Below are 17,092 nucleotides of genomic sequence, written 5' to 3' on the forward strand. Positions count from 1 at the left end.
CAAGATTCTCATTCCTATGTTGTTGGAGGTTACAGCTGAAGGTCGAGGGAGCAGTGATATAGCAAGATTCTCATTCCTATGTTGTTGAAGGTCACAGCTGATGGTCTAGGGAGCATTGATGTAGCAAGATTCTCATTCCTATGTTGTTGGAGGTCACAGCTGATTGTCGAGGGAGCAGTGGTGTAGCAAGATTATCATTCCTATGTTGTTGGAGGTCGAGAGCTGATGGTCAAGGGAGCAGTGATGTAGCAAGATTCAAGGGAGCAGTGATGTAGCAAGATTCTTATTCCTATGTTGTTGGAGGTCACAGCTGATGGTCAAGGGAGCAATGATGAATCAATATTCTCATTCCTATGTTGTTGGAGGTCACAGCTGAAGGTCTAAGGAGCAATGATGTAGCAAGATTGTCATTCCTATGTTGTTGGAGGTCACAGCTGATGGTCAAGGGAGCAGTAATGTTGCAAGATTCTTATTCCTATGTTGTTGGAGGTCACAGCTGATGGTCGAGGGAGCAGTGATGTAGCAAGATTCTCATTCCTATGTTGTTGGAGGTCACAGCTGATGGTCGAGAGAGATGGTCGAGGGAGCAGTGATGTAGCAAGATTCTCATTCCTATGTTGTTGGAGGTCACAGATGATGGTTGAGGGAGCAATGATGTAGCAAGATTCTCATTCCTATGATGTTGGAGGTCACAGCTGATTGTCGAGGGAGAAGTGATGTAGCAAGATTCTCATTCCTATGTTGTTGGAGGTCACAGCTGAAGGTCTAGGGAGCAATGATGTAGCAATATTCTCATTCCTATGTTGTTGGAGGTCACAGCTGATTGTTGAGGGAGCAGTGGTGTGGCAAGATTCTCATTCCTATGTTGTTGGAGGTCACAGATGATGGTGGAGGGAGCAGTGATGTAGCAAGATTCTCATTCCTATGCTGTTGGAGGTCACAGCTAATGGGTGAGGGAGCAGTGATGTAGCAAGATTCTCATTCCTATGTTGTTGGAGGTCACAGCTGATGGTGAGGGAGCAGAGATGTAGCAAGATTCTCATTTCTATGATGTTGGAGGTCACAGCTGATGGTCGAGAGAGAAGTGATGTAACAAGGTTCTCATTCCTTTGTTGTTGAAGGTCACAGCTGATGGTCAAGGGAGCAGTGATGTAGCAAGATTCTCATTCCTATGTTGTTGGAGGTCACAGCTGATGGTCTAGGGAGCAATGATGTAGCAAGATTGTCATTCCTATGTTGTTGGAGGTCACAATTGAAGGTCTAAGGAGCAATGATGTAGCAAGATTCTCATTCTTATGTTGTTGGAGGTCACAGCTGATGGTCAAGGGAGCAGTGATGTAGCAAGATTCTCATTCCTATGTTGTTGGAGGTCACAGCTGATGGTCAAGGGAGCAGTGATGTAGCAAGATTCTCATTCCTATGTTGTTGGAGGTCACAGCTGATGGTCCAGAGAGCAGTGATGTAGCAAGATTCTCATTCCTTTGTTGTTGAAGGTCACAGCTTATGGTCGAGGGAGCAATGATGTAGCATGATTCTCATTCCTATGTTGTTGGAGGGCACAGCTGAAGGTCGAGAGAGATGGTCGAGGGAGCAGTGGTGTAGCAAGATTGTCATTCCTATGTTGTTGGAGGTCACAGCTGATGGTCAAGGGAGCAGTGATGTAGCAAGATTCTCATTCCTATGTTGTATGAGGTCACAGCTGATGGTCGAAGGATCAGTGGTGTAGCAAGATTGTCATTCCTATGTTGTTGGAGGTCACAGCTGATGGTCGAGGGAGCAGTGATGTAGCAAGATTCTCATTCCTATGTTGTTGGAGGTCACAGCTGATGGTCCAGAGAGCAGTGATGTAGCAAGATTCTCATTCCTTTGTTGTTGAAGGTCACAGCTGATGGTTAAGGGAGCAGTGGTGTAGCAAGATTGTCATTCCTATGTTGTTGGAGGTCGCAGCTGATGGTCGAGGGAGCAGTGATGTAGCAAGATTCTCATTCCTTTGTTGTTGGAGGTCACAGCTGAAGGTCAAGGGAGCAGTGATGTAGCATGATTCTCATTCCTATGTTGTTGAAGGTCACAGCTGATGGTCAAGGGAGCAGTGATGTAGCAAGATTCTCATTCCTATGTTGTTGAAGGTCACAGCTGATGGTCTAGGGAGCAATGATGTAGCATGATTCTCATTCCTATGTTGTTGGAGGTCACAGCTGAAGGTCGGGAGAGATTGTCAAGGGAGCAGTGGTGTAGCAAGATTGTCATTCCTATGTTGTTGGAGGTCACAGCTGATGGTCGAGGGAGCAGTGATGTAGCATGATTCTCATTCCTATGTTGTTGGAGGTCACAGCTGATGGTCAAGGGAGCAGTGATGTAGCAAGATTCTCATTCTATGTTGTTGGAGGTCACAGCTGAAGGTCTAAGGAGCAATGATGTAGCAAGATTCTCATTCCTATGTTGTTGGAGGTCACAGCTGATGGTCGAGGGAGCAGTGATGTAGCAAGATTCTCATTCATAGTTGTTGGAGGTCACATAATGGTTATAGGATTCTTGTAGGGTTGGCAATATATAATCTTGCATTGGCAAAACAGTAAAACTGTGAAAATCGCGGAAGCACAGGACTGACCTCGATGCTCGAGTAATTGCAGGTTTTGAGTAATCCGTGGTATTATTTGTTTTCACTGTCTCGGTTGATGATGCTCAATTTCTGACCGCAAATGCTTTATTTACATGTAAGACGGTGCTAGAGAAAAAAAGGCTTTGTAAAAATCGCTTAAGGTTACAGTATAATAAACAAAACAACAAAGATGATCGTAAATTCGTTTAATTTATTCAACATACACACAAAACACAAATATTACATCAATATTCAATGTACATGTAGCATATTAAAAAAGCACACAAGGTACGTACATGCGCATGAAAAAAAAACCCACTAAACAACATTATCACTACACACTTTGTATTTTATGTTCATTCAGTCAGACTCTTGTTGCGCAAAGTCTAGGATTAAATATTTTCGTAACCCATTTGCTTCCCGGAACTGATGGAAGATGACGTTTCGCGACAGCGAGCAGAGCATCTGTAGTTCCCGGTATGTGTTTACAGGGGTTGCTTGAAAGAATCGGCGTACTACATCTAGCGCTTCGATGGCAATTTGCAGTGTTTCTCAAAGGATGACACTTTGCAGTGGTTCTCAAACTGCAACTAACTTCACACCTAATCCAGCGTCTTTTGTCTGCTTGATTGCGCTGTTTTCACAACTCGAATATTTTTAGCACAGACCAGACGAGAAAGTGTCCTCGAATAATTGCCAGTTAATTAGGTGTGAAATGCCTTTCAGGGACCGGCACACATCCTCGAGTTATCGAAAATTGCATGTTTGAGTTATTGTGGGTATTTTTATATAGAAATTAAAGGAAAATGCTAGGGACTTCTTTTAATGCTCGAGTAATCGCCAGTTTTCGAGAAATCGCCAGCTCGAGTTATTGTAATTTTACTGTATTTCAAATTTTTACCGCTACAGAAAGGCATCAGTTTCTAGGAAAGGATTTCTTAAACATTCGTTTAATGCACAGCTGCATTATGGGATGCCAAATGTGTGGTAGTGGGGAGAGCGCTGGTGTTCACGGAAGAACTTTTTCCATCATCAATGCTTTTCAAATAATTTGGCAAAATAATGAGCAAGATGAGATGGAAAGTAATGCATAATAACCAGGCATCTAGGTCCAAGGTCAAGGAAGCAATTCACAGTCCTATGTCAAATATAAAACATCAATCTGTATCACTTTGTCTGGAGCAAAGCTTTGTCCATCATAGATAGGAGGTCAAACATTTGTATTAAGCATTACTTGGATGTTTCAAATAGCTTTGCGTGAGTTACAAGCATATTGGAGTCGAATGGAACACTCAAGAACCTGATTTAAAGCTCAAAGGTCAAGTTTAAATTCAAAGACAAAGCCCCAAAATAACACTATGGTTGCCATTTTTTTTTTAAAGTTAAGAGTATAGATGTCATTGCATTGTTTCTCATGAAAGGGCATTACTGATGAAATTATTTAAATGATAGAATTTAAACACTGGTGAGAATTTGAAGAGCATTTTAACCTATTTATGCCTAGCCTCTAGAAAAAAGGCCTTGGCAAACAGCGCAGACCCAGATGAGACGCCACATGATGCGGCGTCTCATCAGGGTCTGCGCTTTTTTCTTAAAGGAATTTCTGTAAGAAGTATTCTAAATATAGAAATAAATATGCTAGAAATCCCTAATTTTGGAAATAAATTGATCCAATTTAGAAGGATGGTAGAGTCCACTAGGCAAAAATGGGTTAAATCAATGCTAAATGAATTCTACTTGTGTTGCCAGGTGCAGGTGATGTGACCCAGCAGAGGCTGAGTGTTCATGCTGGAGAGACGGGGGTGGGGCAAAGTCAGGAAGTGCAGAAGCAGATCAAACGTGCTCAACTCAGGATGCTCGAGTCCAACAAGAAGATCAGAGACCTCGGCATCAACATCAGGTAATTATCAGGTTGCCTCCAGTGGTGACTTAAGGCCCTTCGCCCATGTTAATTAATGTCTTTAATATCAAACTTTGTATCAACATCAAATATTGAGCATTTTTGTAGTATTTGGGCATGGTTTTTATGGTCTGGACTAGACTGAGATAAAGCTTAAGTAGTGGGGTTTTTTTACTGGTCGGACATAGGCTAAAACTTCATATCAGTGTTGTAGTCTCAAAAGTAATAAAACTTTAGAGAACATATACAACTTTGTGTTTGTTGGTGAGATGTTTTGAATAAAAATGTTATGAATAAATGGAAGAACCTTTTTTTCTTTTTGGGAAATTTAAATTTAAATGTGTTCTTTGTAAACTAGGTATGGACATGAGTTTGCAGATTAATGCTGCTTAAAATACTAAATTGCCTTACGTGTACTCAAGAATAGTTTTCTTAAATGGTTTTCTCATATGTATAACATGTCGTCTTCTCTTTTTATTCCCAAATGTCAATGTAATTTATTTGAAAAGGTGGCCTGAAAAATGGCAGATGAGCATAGAATGGGATCAAACTATTATTAGCTCAGCTGAGAAAACCCAAGGTATTGTCATAGCCAGCTCTTCGTCCGCCGTCCACGTCGTGCTAAAACCTTAACATTTTGTTATGGTTTTGAACATTGGCTCTAAAATCGAAGTGCTTCAACCTAAAACTTTGAAATTTCATATGTAGCTGCACCTTGATTAGTTCTACATGCCACACCCATTTTTGGGTCACTAGGTCAAAGGTCTGACATGCTTTCATTTATTCAAAACTGCACCCGCAGCCGAGCGTGGCACCCGTTATGCGGTGCTCTTGTTTACATAACGTTTGTGCCAAGGTGACCAGTTCATATGTCCGGTAGATTCAATCAGTGCTGTCTAGTCATGGTTCAAGACACTAAGGACATCTCAAAGCCATGATAATTAAACAGCTAACTGCTTTTAGTGTTGATACGTATACGTGACTGGTAACTATTGTTTAACTTTTACTGGTATTATTCTTTTCTTCTTTTTGATGATTTACTATGATGAATAGTGATGGAAAGATTTAGGGAAATATTTCTTGGATATTTTCCGTATTTCATCACAAAGTATAAAATAAAGACTGTTAAAGAGATATTAAAAAAAAAACAAGCAAGATTAAAATATCTATTGTCTTAAAACTGAAAAATATAGCTGATTGAAAGTGGAATACTTGATGACTCCCTTGTGTTGTTCAGGATGAAGGAACAGCTGATACGAGAGCTTGTTAAGACCAGCAAGAATGCAGAGCAGGTCAACAAGCAGTACGCAGAGAAGATTGATGCTCTGGAGAAGGTAACACTTGACAGTCACGTTGTTCTCTGGAGAAGGTAACACTTGACAGTCACGTTGTTCTGGACTTGGTGAGCTTTGTGGAGGTAACACTTGACAGTCACGTTGTTCTGGACTTGGTGAGCTTCGTGAAGGTAACACTTGACAGTCACTTTGTTCTGGAATTGGTGAGACTTGACAGTCACGTTGTTCTGGACTTGGTGAGCTTCGTGAAGGTAACACTTGACAGTCACGTTGTTCTGGAATTGGTGAGACTTGACAGTCACGTTGTTCTGGACTTGGTGAGCTTAGTGAAGGTAACACTTGACAGTCACGTTGTTCTCTGGAGAAGGTAACACTTGACAGTCACGTTGTTCTGGACTTGGTGAGCTTTGTGGAGGTAACACTTGACAGTCATGTTGTTCTGGACTTGGTGAGCTTAGTGAAGGTAACACTTGACAGTCACGTTGTTCTGGAATTGGTGAGACTTGACAGTCATGTTGTTCTGGACTTGGTGAGCTTCGTGAAGGTAACACTTGACAGTCACGTTGTTCTGGAATTGGTGAGACTTGACAGTCATGTTGTTCTGGACTTGGTGAGCTTCGTGGCAGGGTAACACTTGACAGTCACGTTGTTCTGGACTTGGTGAGCTTCGTTGCAGGGTAACACTTGACAGTCACGTTGTTCTGGACTTGGTGAGCTTCGTGGCAGGGTAACACTAGACAGTCACGTTCTGGACTTGGTGAGCTTCGTGGCAGGGTAACACTTGACAGTCACGTTGTTCTGGACTTGGTGAGCTTCGTGGTAGCTCTGCATTGAGAATGTCCATCTGGAGAAGGTAACACTTGACAGTCACGTTGTTCTGGACTTGGTGAGCTTCGTGGCAGGGTAACACTTGACAGTCACGTTGTTCTGGACTTGGTGAGTTTCCCTTGAGAAGGTAACACTTGACATTCACGTTGTTCTGGACTTGGTGAGCTTCCCTGGAGAAGGTAACACTTGACAGTCACGTTGTTCTGGACTTGGTGAGCTTCCCTTGAGAAGGTAACACTTGACAGTCACGTTGTTCTGGACTTGGTGAGCTTCGTGGCAGCTCTGCATTGAGAATGTCCATTTAACAGAGGTGTGATTTTTCCACAGATTTCAGCGGATTGGGTTGTAAGTGGGTCATATCTTAGATTCGCAGAAATTCGTAAAAAAATAGGGGAGGGGGTACAAACGATTCAGCAGGCGTATTTGATTAACGGCCTGAAATATCCACAGCCCGCGAAACATCTCTGCATATTACACCGGTAGATTCTACCCTAGCATTTTTTTTTTAAGCTGATATCATTGGCTGTGGTTTCCCAATCTTCCAATAAAAGTTAGTCTTTTAAAATTTGTTTGGTAATTCACTGCTGGTTCATGTGCAAATGGTGAATATTGTATAACAAAAATGAAGATTATTGAACGAAAGAATCTCACAAAATCTCGGAATTTATTAAAAAAAAACAACTTTGAATCGGAATAGAAACAACAGTTGATATAAAGCAGAAAGCTATACCAATATCCGAATGGCTATTGAAGATCGACTGTTCTGGTAAGGCAGTGTACTCCATGTAAAAAAAATCTTGAACTAAGCAGCCTGTGGTTAAATGTTGTTAGTTGAACACTGTAACAGTGTTGACCATATTTTCAAGATAAGGAAATTGAGCTCAACCGAAAGCTTGCAGTCATTGTTTACCGAGAGCGGAGCACAAATTGTTTTTTGATCACAATTAATAATGTTCACTTCACTTATCTTATATGTTAAATGTGGAGTTAAAAAGGTTTCCAAAAATAAATCTTGTAATGAATTTTAAAAAGTGCTTATTTTAATGCCTGTTTTAAGGTTTATAATTGCGTTCTGCATGTGATTCTTGTAGTCAAAATCAGTCATCAGAATTGTCCTCCCCTCGGACTGCACCTCAATCACACTCCTTATATGACAATAAGTTTGACTTGAGGTTTTGGTTATAGTAGATATTGGTACTATCTTTTCTATTTTACAGCAGAATAATTTTTGTGTTTCCATAATATTTTAGTGATGTTTTTATATTCCATCCTAATGGTGCAGGGATATAGAAATGGCGTTGTCCGTCTGTCCATCCATCTGTCACAAAACCTCTTAGGGCTATATCTCAGAAACTAGATAAGATATCAACATGAAACTTCATGGACGTGTAGAAATCAATGAAAAGAAGTTCCATGCACAGGAACCATAACCCTGAACTTTCTTAGCTGAGACTTATTGCCCTTTGTTGTTTTGGAATGATGTAACTGTCCAAGGCTATATCTCCAATACGCTACAAGATTTCAGCATAATGGGTTTATAGATATCAATGAGGAGAATTGAAATTCATAAAAACAATTAGCCTACACTTAATTATTTTTTATAACTATAAAGGGATTTGCACCCATCCATGAACATAATTTATTTGGGAAGGGATATCAATTCAACAAGTTTGCTTTTTTCTTCAGAAGTTCTGATGCTTAAAGATAACAAAATTGTGTTATTTGTCTGAAGACAAAGTTTTGAGTTTCATTTAAAATATTTATCTGTATTATCAATTCATTAACACTGTTCAATTTGTGGTCACCACTCTGGCATAGGTTGTTTTTTAAGTTTTTTAGTTGGCAGACAATTGAATCACAATTGAAAGGGGTTTTTATTTAAAGTATTCTATATTTTATTTTAGTAAAAACATTTACAAAAAAGTAGCCAGTTGCTGTAAAATATTTAAGTAAGAAGATCATGGTGATTCACTTATCTGCCTAGACTTAATGGAACCCTTGCTAGTGTATGTGTGTATTATGTTCAGGAGAAGGAGATAGTGAAGCAGGAGTTGGCCGAGACCCAGAAGATGCTGACAGGCATAGAGAGCAAGGAGCACCAAGAGACAGTGGAGAAGGAAAAACTTCTCGTGTACGTACATCGTCTAATTATGATCCACCAAAAGAGTTTAACAGTTTCTGTTCAATCAAGATGCAACTTCTGTTGCTGCATATGAAAAGAGAAGTTGAAGTGTTTGAGGACTTTGTTTTACTCCGAGATACATTTTATTTGATCACTGACATGTTGCAAAATGTATAATAATTTGCTGGTTACAGAGAGTACAAGAAGAAAGTGGAGACGGCAAAGGCCAGGATGTTGTCATTGCAGAGAAAACAGAGAGAAACAGAGAAAATAGCGAGCATTTCCTCACAAAATGATAAGAAGTTAGTGGTCTTGCTCATATTTCTTGTCTTATTTTTATGCTCCCCCAAAATTTAATTTGGGGGGAGCATATAGTCGCTGCTTCGTCTGTCCGTCCGTTCGTGTGTCCGTCCGTGCACAATTTTTGTCCGGGCTATTTCTCAGCAACTGACTGACCGGAATTAAATGAAACTTTAATGGAAGCTTCACTACCAAGAGGAGATGTGCATATTATCAGCGGGTTCTGGTCGGAGGATTTTTCACAGAGTTATGGCCCTTTGAAATTTTCTATAAAAAAAATTATTGTCCCCCCAACTACTGTGCCCTTAAGACATTTGCTTTTATCTGAATATATAGTGCAATATTGTGACAAAAAAAACTTTGGGGAGCATCACCCGTCTCCGACGGTTTCTTGTTGTATTTGTCGTTGTGTGTGTTACTAACTTTTTAATTTGTAATTTTCGTAGGTAAAAAAATAAGATGAAAATACAAATAATCACATTGTATGCTATAAAATTATTATCTACCTGTCTTTGTTTCTTTACTGGTTATCAATGTCTTTTTACAATAATTTTATATAAATTAGAATTTTCATTCTTCTATATAAAAAAAAATCAAAAACTATTGTCTGTGCATGCCATCTTGTTATAATCATCATTATTGACTACCATATACCATTGGGCCAGTTTTAGGTCTGTGTTTGAGAGAAGACTTGGCTCCTTTGTCTAAATATCTGTACAACTGTTTCTCTCAGGATAAATGACCTAGAGTTGGCCATAGACAGAATGAAACAACAGCAGGAAAATCTACAGAAAAGGCTAAAAGATGAGTCTGATAGGAAAACTAAACTGGAGGTGAGCATTCCTTGTAAAGAACTGGAGGTGAGCATTCCTTGTAAAGAACTGGAGGTGAGCAGCTCTTGAAAAGGCTAAAGTCCTTTCCCTCCACCCCTGCAGGATCCTTTCATTTACCTCCTTGTGGCATGGACATGTGTACACAATAAAATGATAAACCCTTCGCATGCTGGGATATTTTTTGTCTGCTAAAATGTCGTCTGCTGAATTTCTAAAATAAGCATTTTCTTCGATTTTTTTTCAAAGAATACTATCAGAAAAGCAAACAGTTTGGATCCTGATGAGACGCCATGTTCATCTGGATCCAAACTGTTTGCAAAGGCCTTCAAAATTCGGTTCCAGCACTGAAAGAGTTAATAGTCAAATTGTGGGCGCCATTAGTAAAAGGAATTTAATTGGTTTTTGGTTTAGACTGGTTCATTAAAATAACTTAAAACAATAACTGTATCATTGCAAAAACATCAATTAACATGCATATCTATAGGGTTGGAGTTTGAAAAACTCAACATTTCTACGAAACAATCTGGATTATTTTTAATCAAATGAACCACATTAATTTTATATTATTAAATAAATATGTTGGAATTTGAAAACCTGGTTTCATGACATTTTCTGTTCCATCTTTTGAACAACAAATTACCCCCAGAATACATACTTCACAAATCAAATAACCTGACCTCAAAACGAGCATAATTTTGGAAAAAAGGTTTACTCTCTTGATAAAATGAAATGTACATCTACTGGTTTATGAAGAATTATATTATAAAAAAAGAAGAAGAAAGAAAAAGAACACAAATTGTTGTTTTTTTTATACAGATGTAACATATATTAATGAAAGAAATATTGCCTCTTCAACTAAAACAGATTTAAGTTACTGGATAGGTTGTGTTTTATAGAACGCAATGTTGGGTGTTGTAGCGCGAGAACCAGAAGGAGCAGCAGAGGATCAGTGAGCTGGAGATCAAGAATGAGCAGCAGCAGAAGTTGTTGAGACGCAAGAATGAGGAGATTGCCTCTGCTAAGCGACGCCTTCGCAACGGAAGTGCAGGCTCCTTGCCTCCAATCAATGGGTGGGTGACCTAGACTGGAGACACCATAGAAACATGTATCATACAGGAAATATTAACATAAGTGAAATGTACTTGCAAAAATACCTATGCACAAAACGGTCTGTGAGACTTTAATTGATGTTTAAAAAGCCATCTGTGAAACTTCTAGATAGAGACATTCCATTTCATATGCAATCTGGTAAGGTAGCTCATGTTGATTCTGTTACACTGCATGTACCTGCAATCGGGTTAGGTAGCTGGTGTTGATTCTGTTACATTGCATGTGCCTGCAATCTGATAAGGTAGCTCATGTTGATTCTATTACACTGCATGTACCTCCAATCGGGTAAGGTAGCTAATGTTGATTCTGTTACACTGCATGTGCCTGCAATCTGATGAGGTAGCTCATGTTGATTCTATTACACTGCATGTACCTGCAATCGGGTAAGGTAGCTCATGTTGATTCTGTTACACTTCATGTACCTGCAATCTGGTAAGGTAGCACATGTTGATTCTGTTACACTGCATGTACCTGCAATCTGGTTAGGTAGCTTGTTTTGATTCTGTTACACTGCATGTGCCTGCAATCTGATAAGGTAGCTCATGTTGATTCTATTACACTGCATGTACCTGCAATCTGGTAAGGTAGCTCATGTTGATTGTATTACACTGCATATACCTGCAATCTAGCAAGGTAGCTCATGTTGATTCTGTAACACTGCATGTACCTGCAATCTAGCAAGGTAGCTCATGTTGATTCTGTTACACTGCATATACCTGCAATCTAGCAAGGTAGCTCATGTTGATTCTGTTACGCTGCATGTACCTGCAATCTGATAAGGTAGCTCATGTTGATTATGTTACACTGCATTCCTGCAATCGGGTTAGGTAGCTGGTGTTGATTCTGTTACACTGCATGTGCCTGCAATCTGATAAGGTAGCTCATGTTGATTCTGTTACACTGCATGTGCCTGCAATCTGGTAAGGTAGCTCATGTTGATTCTGTTACACTGCATGTGCCTGCAATCTGATAAGGTAGCTCATGTTGATTCTGTTACACTGCATGTACCTGCAATCTGGTAAGGTAGCTAATGTTGATTCTGTTACACTGCATGTACCTGCAATCTGATCAGGAAGCTCACGTTGATTCTATTACACTGCATGTACCTGCAATCTGGTAAGGTATCTAATGTTGATTCTGTTACACTGCATGTACCTGCAATCTGGTAAGGTAGCTCATGTTGATTCTGTTACACTGCATGTACCTGCAATCTGGTTAGGTAGCTCATGTTGATTCTGTTACACTGCATGTACCTGCAATCTGGTAAGGTAGCTCATGTTGATTCTGTTACACTGCATGTACCTGCAATCTGGTAAGGTAGCTCATGTTGATTCTGTTACACTGCATGTACCTGCAATCTGGTAAGGTAGCTTATGATGATTCTGTTACACTGCATGTACCTGCAATCTGATAAGGTAGCTTATGATGATTCTGTTACACTGCATGTACCTGCAATCTGGTAAGGTTGCTTATGATGATTCTGTTACACTGCATGTGCCTGCAATCTGGTATGGTAGCTTATGATGATTCTGTTACACTGCATGTACCTGCAATCTGGTAAGGTAGCTTATGATGATTCTGTTACACTGCATGTACCTGCAATCTGGTAAGGTAGCTTATGATGATTCTGTTACACTGCATGTACCTGTGTGTTTCAGTGAGGATCATGATGTTGTGGAGGAGAAGAAGCGCTGGCTGGATGGGGAAATTGATAAGATGGTCAAACAGAGACAAGAGGTCGAGGCACTACATGAGGTACATGATTTTATCAGAAATTTCTTACACTTAAAAATCTATGTCTGTTAACAAATAATATGGGCACCCAATTGAAAAATATACAAAGTAACAGTTGCATAATGGATATGTTGTCATCCACTTCACAAGGAGGTCCTAGATTCCATCCCTACTTTTGAATCTGGTAAGTATCTTTTAGATCTTTTATTAGAAGTCTTATACTTTTTCATTCCAAGAAATGGACTCAATATTGTTTTTTTGAATTTCAAAAATGTTGGTGCTATTTAGCTAAAATTAATACACTGCACTTCTGTCATATCGCCATCTACTTATATTATGCTCCCCCAAAAAATTTTGGGGGGAGCATATAGTCGCCGCTTCGTCTGTCCGTCCGTCCGTGTGTCCGTCCGTGCACAATTTTTGTCCGGGCTATTTCTCAGCAACAAATGACCGGAATTCAATGAAACTTTATGGGAAGCTTCACTACCAAGAGGAGCAGCGGGTTCTGGTCGGATGAATTTTCACAGACTTATGGCCCTTTGAAATTTTCCATTAACTGTACATAAAGTGCAATTCTTGTCCGGGCTATTTCTCAGCAACTAATGACCGGAATTCAATGAAACTGTATGGGAAGCTTCACTACCAAGAGGAGATGTGCATATTATCAGCGGGTTCTGGTCGGATGATTTTTCACAGAGTTATGGCCCTTTGAAATTTTCCATTAACTGTACATATAGTGCAATTCTTGTCCGGGCTATTTCTCAGCAACTAATGACCGGAATTCAATGAAACTTTATGGGAAGCTTCACTACCAAGAGGAGATGTGCATATTATCAGCGGGTTCTTGTCGGATGATTTTTTACAGATTTATGGCCCTTTGAAATTTTCCATTAACTGTACATATAGTGCAATTCTTGTCCGGGCTATTTCTCAGCAACTAATGACCGGAATTCAATGAAACTTTATGGGAAGCTTCACTACCAAGAGGAGATGTGGATTTTATCAGCGGGTTCTGGTCTGATGATTTTTCACAGAGTTATGACCCTTTGAAATTTTCCATTAACTGTACATATAGTGCAATTCTTGTCCGGGCTATTTCTCAGCAACTAATGACCGGAATTCAATGAAACTTTATGGGAAGCTTCACTACCAAGAGGAGCAGCGGGTTCTGGTCGGATGAATTTTCACAGAGTTATGACCCTTTGAAATTTTCCATTAACTGTACATATAGTGCAATTCTTGTCCAGGCTATTTCTCAGCAACTAATGACCGGAATTCAATGAAACTTTATGGGAAGCTTCATTACCAAGAGGAGATGTGCATATTATCAGGTCGGATGATTTTTCACAGAGTTATGGCCCTTTGAAATTTTATATAAAAATATTCTTGTCACCCTACTACTGTGCCCTCAAGACATTTCCTTTTATCTGAACATATAGTGCAATATTGTGACAAAAAAAATTTGGGGAACATCACCCGTCTCCGACGGTTTCTTGTTATCTGTGTTATCAGAAATACATAAATCCAGTTTGGTCTTGATTGTTTGCCTGAATTGTGCATCACATTCATGCTTATGTATTGCCACCAACAATAACCCCAGTTGCCAAAGATCAAAGGTTATTTTTGTGTCACATTTTACAACATTCTCTATTGAATTTGCTTTGAATTGATATGATGCCAGCTGTCATTCACTTTCTTCTTGGTAATCATATCAGCCAATCAGCGCTCAGGTTGTCAAATACTCAGTCCCCACATAAAGGCTATATAAAATAACTGTAAATGTCAAAGGTCAATACTGACCTATCTTTACAACCTTTGAGTGTTAGATACAGGCATTTATGACCACATTTAAAAAAAAAAACGATTTTTTATCCAAAAGTTAAGATCTTATAGTTAATTGTCTCCCATGTGCTACTAAGTGTTTATTCAGAATTCGAATATTAAAGCCCGTGGTATTTACGAGGAAGAATGATGTGATATTGTTCATTGTTTTAATTTGTTCAGGCTTTTCATCAGTACAAAGGATTTACATGAAATACACTAGGACTGTTTATTTGTGGCTAGATTTTGTCATCTTTCATGAACAATAAACTTTGCGGTCCTTTTCTGATTACATATTTAATTGTTACTCATTTGAACATACTTACATGGAATAATGTTTTATGTTATATTCTGTAACTCCAATATGGCACGGATGATGGGGTCTAATCCACACCACTGCAATATTATTTGAGTTCTCAGTGCATTTATTGCTATGTTGTAATGTCATTTGCAAATACATGCATATGAACCTTACCGTATCAATAACTATATACATACTGCTTTTCTAATGTGCATATATATCTGATAATGCAAAGTACCAATACAGCCCATAATATAATTAGGTAGGTATATAGCTTGTTTTGAAATTTCCAAACTATGTTGATCCATGCATATACATGAATGAATGACCTGAAAAGTTATATTTAACCCTTTCAGTGTGGGAACCGAATTTTGAAGGCCTTTGCAAACAGTTTTGATCCAGATGAGATGCCACAGAACGTGGCGTCTCATCAGGATCCAAACTGTTTGCTATTCTGATAATATTCTTTGAAAAAAATCGAAGAAAATGCTGATTTTAGAAATTCAGCAGACGACATTTTAGCAGACGAAAAATTTCCCAGCATGGGAAGGGTTAAATCCAGATACATTGCAATTTGTGGATCCCACTAACCGCAATATAACAGATATGCAGTATATGAGTTTCAGTATTAACATATTTAGGTTCTTTTAGCATCAGTTGTTGATGGATTCACAAATAGAAAATTACATACCAGTATACTTTTAGTTAAATAAGGTTATTTGTTTTTCTATAAATATTAATATTTTTAACCGCAAGGAATGACATGATTTTACAAATGATCAAAATCCTTAACGTTTCTTCTTTTCTCATAAGGAATTGCGTAAACGCGAGGAAATGATTGCTAGAAAAGAAGCCTTAATGTCTGAACGCAGTGAACTTGAGATGAAAAAGCTTCGGTCTAGTCAGGTTGTTAACAAGGTAAGAAATACAGTGAAGTGACAAGCATGTTTTGTTGCTTTAGTTTTATTAAATAATCAATTGAGCTGTTTTTAGCTCACCTGAACACAAGGTGCTCATGGTTACCTTTTGTGATCGCCTTTTGTAAGTTGCCCTTCGTGCATTGTCAACATTTTTCTTGTTAACACACTAGATGCCACATTTATTGTCCAATCTTCATAAAACCTGATAAGAATATTTGTCCCAATGATATCTTGGATGAGTTAAAAAATGGTTCTGGTTGGTTGAAAAACATGACCGCCTGGGGGCAGGGCATTTTTCTTGAAATGGCTATAGTAAAACCTTGTTAATACTCTAGAGGCCACATCAGTCTAATCTTAATGAAAAATTAAAAAAAACTTGTTTTAATGATATCTTGGATGAGATGGAAATGGTTCCAGTCTGTTGAAAAACATGGCCGTAAGGGGAAGTTTGTAATGGCTTCTTGTCCGTCATGCATGGTCTGTCGTCAACATTTGCCTTGTTAAAATACTAGGGGCCACTTTGTTAGACTGTTTGTCCCACTTGTTGAAGCAACTTTTATTTTTTCAATCTGCATGAAACTTGGTAAAAACATTTGTTGTAATGATATTTTTGGTGAGTTCAAAATGGTTCTGGTCTGTTGAAAAACATGGCCACCAGGGTCCAGGGCATTTTTTCTTAAATGGCTATAGTATAACCTTGTTAACACTCTGAAAGTCAAATTATTGTCCAATCATAATAAAACTTGGATAGAAAATTTATACTAATGATATCTTAGTTGATTTTTAAAATGGTTTTGGTCTATGAGAAAACATGGCGGCCATGTCTATAATGTTAACTGATGACAAAACTGAATGTTGAACAGAGTTTGCTGTCAGTGTCCACAAAGATAGACATGGTGGAGCGAAAGTTGGAGGAGAAATCACGTGAGTTGGCGACCAATCAGGACAGTCATAGGGCAGACACGGTGAAAGAAGACATCGAGAAGTTGAGGCAGACCCGAGACAAGCTCAACAAGCAACGCTCCATGCTGGATGACAAGCTGCATGGTGGAAGTCTGCTGTCTGCTTCAGAGGAGAGGAGGTCTGTTGTCTTCTGCTGACATGGTGTCTTTGTACGCTATATCAGTAATATATTAGTACATGTACATGTGTGCATGAATCTTGCTATTTTTATGCTTGATAAGTAAATAAGATTTAAAATTGTATCAGGTCAACTTATTCATGAGAAAATCTTCAGATTAAAAAAAATCCTGATTAATACATCTACAAACAAATTGACAATAAAGGTTTAATTTTAATATTTAATGAGTAAAATATTTTTGTAATATT

General features: G+C 38.8%; 1 protein-coding gene across 1 annotated transcript in view; it reads left to right on the forward strand.

The window, feature by feature from the left end:
* The window catches only part of LOC127841516 (kinesin-like protein KIF27), a 70,624-nt gene that overhangs the window by 45,138 nt on the left and 8,394 nt on the right, over window positions 1-17,092 (forward strand). The window contains 9 exon segments of the mRNA XM_052370397.1: window positions 4,349-4,499; window positions 5,737-5,833; window positions 8,650-8,753; window positions 8,939-9,046; window positions 9,778-9,877; window positions 10,796-10,947; window positions 12,646-12,742; window positions 15,657-15,761; window positions 16,627-16,844. Coding sequence (XP_052226357.1) covers window positions 4,349-4,499; window positions 5,737-5,833; window positions 8,650-8,753; window positions 8,939-9,046; window positions 9,778-9,877; window positions 10,796-10,947; window positions 12,646-12,742; window positions 15,657-15,761; window positions 16,627-16,844 — 1,132 coding nt within the window.

Source organism: Dreissena polymorpha, chromosome 1, assembly GCF_020536995.1.
Source record: "Dreissena polymorpha isolate Duluth1 chromosome 1, UMN_Dpol_1.0, whole genome shotgun sequence".
Taxonomy (NCBI): Eukaryota; Metazoa; Mollusca; class Bivalvia; order Myida; family Dreissenidae; genus Dreissena; species Dreissena polymorpha.